At 42.6% G+C, this 5,000-nt stretch overlaps 1 protein-coding gene across 2 annotated transcripts in view; it reads left to right on the top strand.

Moving 5' to 3' along the window:
- LOC138019380 (protein NLRC5-like) overlaps nucleotides 1–5,000 on the top strand; it is a 61,863-nt gene that overhangs the window by 55,299 nt on the left and 1,564 nt on the right. For both annotated transcript variants that reach the window (XM_068866149.1, XM_068866150.1), the window contains one exon: nucleotides 812–5,000. This exon is cut by the window's right edge and continues 1,564 nt beyond it. In XM_068866149.1, the coding sequence (XP_068722250.1) occupies nucleotides 812–5,000 (4,189 nt within the window). The remainder of the gene's footprint in view (nucleotides 1–811) is intronic.

The following is a 5,000-nucleotide window of genomic DNA, read 5'->3' as shown; positions in this document are numbered from 1 at the left end:
CAGTTTTCAAATGACTGACGAAAGTAATTACGTAATTGCAATTGCTACGCTTAGTCATTGGTTTAGAAATGTTTTGCCAGTTTATCAACCATTGAAAAGGAAAACCAAAACCAATCGCGATTGTTCCCATGCTGTAAGCAAGTTACACGGAATTGCTACAAATTTGGATTGGTTCATTGAGCTGTTTGCACCTGCCGTGATTGGTTGAAGCAAGCACTTTGGTATTAGTTTTACGACACTCAATTGAAAACTGCTCTAGAGCGATTTTTAATCAAGTGTCGTAAAACCAAAACCAAAGTAATTACTTTGGCCAATGAAAAAGGACGAAGACAATCCAGTAAAGCAATCAACACTCGAAGTAATTACATGTAGCCGACACAAAGCGCGGGAAAATATGCACGCACAAGCGACGATTGGTTCTGATTAGCCGAAAAAATGGCGCGCCAAAAATTTGAACCAATCACTGAGTGAAGTGATGAAAAACCAAAGCACTTTGTTAATTACTTTCGACACTCAATTGAAAACCGCTTTATAAGGTCAAACAAACCAATAAAAAGCCAATGTCTATCTTATTATTGAAGACTGCACCAAGGAGATGATTGGAGAAGTGAAAGATGACACAATTTGTTGAATAGCTTCTTGACTTATGATTCTACAAGGCTGTAGATACAGTATGTGTTTAACAATACGGTTTATTGAGTAGTAGTGTTCAGAATTTAAAACCCTAAAATAAGATGAACACTTAAATAATAGGGAATAAACATTAATTAAAATGTTTGGCTTCATAACAATTGCTTCTGTTTTTCTTTAGAGACAGAGTTGGATTTGTTTGGCAATAACATGGGTACCTCAGGTGCTGCTGCTGCTCTGGCTAAAGAAATAGAAAGAAGTCAACCACTGACAAATTTGAATTTGTTTGGAAATAACTTGGGTGACTCGGGTGCTGTTGCATTGGCTAAAGCAATGAAAGGAAATTCAACGCTGACAGAGTTGAATTTGTATGGCAATAACATCAGTAAATCGGGTGCTGCTGCACTGGCTAACGCAATTGAAAGAAATTCAACGCTGACACGGTTGAATTTGTATGGCAATAACATCGGTGACTCAGGTGCTGCTGCACTGGCTAATGCAATTGAAAGAAATTCAACGCTGACAGCGTTGGATTTGCAAGGTAACAACATCAGTGACTCAGGTGCTGCTGCACTGGCTAATGCAATTGAAAGAAATTCAACGCTGACAGCGTTGGATTTGCAAGGTAACAACATCAGTGACTCAGGTGCTGCTGCACTATCTAATGCAATTGAAAGAAATTCAACGCTGACATGGTTGATTTTGCGTGGCAATGACATCGGTGACTCAGGTGCTGCTGCACTGGCTAATGCAATTGAAAGAAATTTAACGCTGACAGCGTTGGAGTTGACTGGCAATGACATTGGTAAATCGGGTGCTGCTGCACTGGCTAATGTAATTGAAAGAAATTCAACGCTGACATGGTTGAGTTTGCGTGGCAATGACATTGGTAAATCGGGTGCTGCTGCACTATCTAATGCAATTGAAAGAAATTCAACGCTGACAGAGTTGGATTTGAATGGTAATAACATCAGTGACTCAGGTGCTGCTCCACTGGCTAATGCAATTGAAAGAAATTCAACGCTGACATGGTTGATGTTGCGTGGCAATGACATTGGTGAATCGGGTGCTGCTGCACTGGCTGATGCAATTGAAAGAAATTCAACGCTGACAGGGTTGCATTTGTATGGCAATAACATCGGTGACTCAGGTGCTGCTGCACTGGCTAATGCAATTGAAAGAAATTCAACGCTGACATGGTTGAATTTGTATGGCAATAACATCGGTGACTCAGGTGCTGCTGCACTGGCTAATGCAATTGAAAGAAATTCAACGCTGACAGCGTTGGATTTGCAAGGTAACAACATCAGTGACTCAGGTGCTACTGCACTGGCTAATGCAATTGAAAGAAATTCAACGCTGACAGCGTTGGATTTGCAAGGTAACAATATCAGTGACTCAGGTGCTGCTGCACTATCTAATGCAATTGAAAGAAATTCAACGCTGACAGTGTTGGATTTGTATGACAATAACATCGGTGACTCAGGTGCTGCTGCACTGGCTAATGCAATTGAAAGAAATTCAACGCTGACAGAGTTGGATTTGAATGGTAATAACATCAGTGACTCAGGTGCTGCTCCACTGGCTAATGCAATTGAAAGAAATTCAACGCTGACATGGTTGATGTTGCGTGGCAATGACATTGGTGAATCGGGTGCTGCTGCACTGGCTGATGCAATTGAAAGAAATTCAACGCTGACAGGGTTGCATTTGTATGGCAATAACATCGGTGACTCAGGTGCTGCTGCACTGGCTAATGCAATTGAAAGAAATTCAACGCTGACATGGTTGAATTTGTATGGCAATAACATCGGTGACTCAGGTGCTGCTGCACTGGCTAATGCAATTGAAAGAAATTCAACGCTGACAGCGTTGGATTTGCAAGGTAACAACATCAGTGACTCAGGTGCTGCTGCACTGGCTAATGCAATTGAAAGAAATTCAACGCTGACAGCGTTGGATTTGCAAGGTAACAATATCAGTGACTCAGGTGCTGCTGCACTATCTAATGCAATTGAAAGAAATTCAACGCTGACAGTGTTGGATTTGTATGACAATAACATCGGTGACTCAGGTGCTGCTGCACTGGCTAATGCAATTGAAAGAAATTCAACGCTGACAGACTTGCATTTGGATGGCAATAACATTGGTGACTCAGGTGCTGCTGCACTGGCTTATGCAATTGAAAGAAATTCAACGCTGACAAAGTTGTATTTGTATGGCAATAACATCGGTGACTCAGGTGCTGCTGCACTGGCTAATGCAATTGAAAGAAATTCAACGCTGACAGCGTTGGATTTGCAAGGTAACAACATCAGTGACTCAGGTGCTGCTGCACTGGCTAATGCAATTGAAAGAAATTCAACGCTGACAGCGTTGGATTTGCAAGGTAACAACATCAGTGACTCAGGTGCTGCTGCACTATCTAATGCAATTGAAAGAAATTCAACGCTGACATGGTTGATTTTGCGTGGCAATGACATCGGTGACTCAGGTGCTGCTGCACTGGCTAATGCAATTGAAAGAAATTTAACGCTGACAGCGTTGGAGTTGACTGGCAATGACATTGGTAAATCGGGTGCTGCTGCACTGGCTAATGCAATTGAAAGAAATTCAACGCTGACATGGTTGAGTTTGCGTGGCAATGACATTGGTAAATCGGGTGCTGCTGCACTATCTAATGCAATTGAAAGAAATTCAACGCTGACAGAGTTGGATTTGAATGGTAATAACATCAGTGACTCAGGTGCTGCTCCACTGGCTAATGCAATTGAAAGAAATTCAACGCTGACATGGTTGATGTTGCGTGGCAATGACATTGGTGAATCGGGTGCTGCTGCACTGGCTGATGCAATTGAAAGAAATTCAACGCTGACAGGGTTGCATTTGTATGGCAATAACATCGGTGACTCAGGTGCTGCTGCACTGGCTAATGCAATTGAAAGAAATTCAACGCTGACATGGTTGAATTTGTATGGCAATAACATCGGTGACTCAGGTGCTGCTGCACTGGCTAATGCAATTGAAAGAAATTCAACGCTGACAGCGTTGGATTTGCAAGGTAACAACATCAGTGACTCAGGTGCTGCTGCACTGGCTAATGCAATTGAAAGAAATTCAACGCTGACAGCGTTGGATTTGCAAGGTAACAATATCAGTGACTCAGGTGCTGCTGCACTATCTAATGCAATTGAAAGAAATTCAACGCTGACAGTGTTGGATTTGTATGACAATAACATCGGTGACTCAGGTGCTGCTGCACTGGCTAATGCAATTGAAAGAAATTCAACGCTGACAGACTTGCATTTGGATGGCAATAACATTGGTGACTCAGGTGCTGCTGCACTGGCTTATGCAATTGAAAGAAATTCAACGCTGACAAAGTTGTATTTGTATGGCAATAACATCGGTGACTCAGGTGCTGCTGCACTGGCTAATGCAATTGAAAGAAATTCAACGCTGACAGCGTTGGATTTGCAAGGTAACAACATCAGTGACTCAGGTGCTGCTGCACTGGCTAATGCAATTGAAAGAAATTCAACGCTGACAGCGTTGGATTTGCAAGGTAACAACATCAGTGACTCAGGTGCTGCTGCACTGGCTAATGCAATTGAAAGAAATTCAACGCTGACAGCGTTGGATTTGCAAGGTAACAACATCAGTGACTCAGGTGCTGCTGCACTATCTAATGCAATTGAAAGAAATTCAACGCTGACATGGTTGATTTTGCGTGGCAATGACATCGGTGACTCAGGTGCTGCTGCACTGGCTAATGCAATTGAAAGAAATTTAACGCTGACAGCGTTGGAGTTGACTGGCAATGACATTGGTAAATCGGGTGCTGCTGCACTGGCTAATGCAATTGAAAGAAATTCAACGCTGACATGGTTGAGTTTGCGTGGCAATGACATTGGTAAATCGGGTGCTGCTGCACTATCTAATGCAATTGAAAGAAATTCAACGCTGACAGAGTTGGATTTGAATGGTAATAACATCAGTGACTCAGGTGCTGCTCCACTGGCTAATGCAATTGAAAGAAATTCAACGCTGACATGGTTGATGTTGCGTGGCAATGACATTGGTGAATCGGGTGCTGCTGCACTGGCTGATGCAATTGAAAGAAATTCAACGCTGACAGGGTTGCATTTGTATGGCAATAACATCGGTGACTCAGGTGCTGCTGCACTGGCTAATGCAATTGAAAGAAATTCAACGCTGACAGACTTGGATTTGGATGGCAATAACATTGGTGACTCAGGTGCTGCTGCACTGGCTTATGCAATTGAAAGAAATTCAACGCTGACAAAGTTGTATTTGTATGGCAATAACATCGGTGACTCAGGTGCTGCTGCACTGGCTAATGCAATTGA

The sequence above is a fragment of the Montipora capricornis genome, chromosome 10 (assembly GCF_036669925.1).
Source record: "Montipora capricornis isolate CH-2021 chromosome 10, ASM3666992v2, whole genome shotgun sequence".
In the NCBI taxonomy this organism is placed as follows: domain Eukaryota; kingdom Metazoa; phylum Cnidaria; class Anthozoa; order Scleractinia; family Acroporidae; genus Montipora; species Montipora capricornis.
This window is presented reverse-complemented; position numbering and strand designations above follow the sequence as displayed.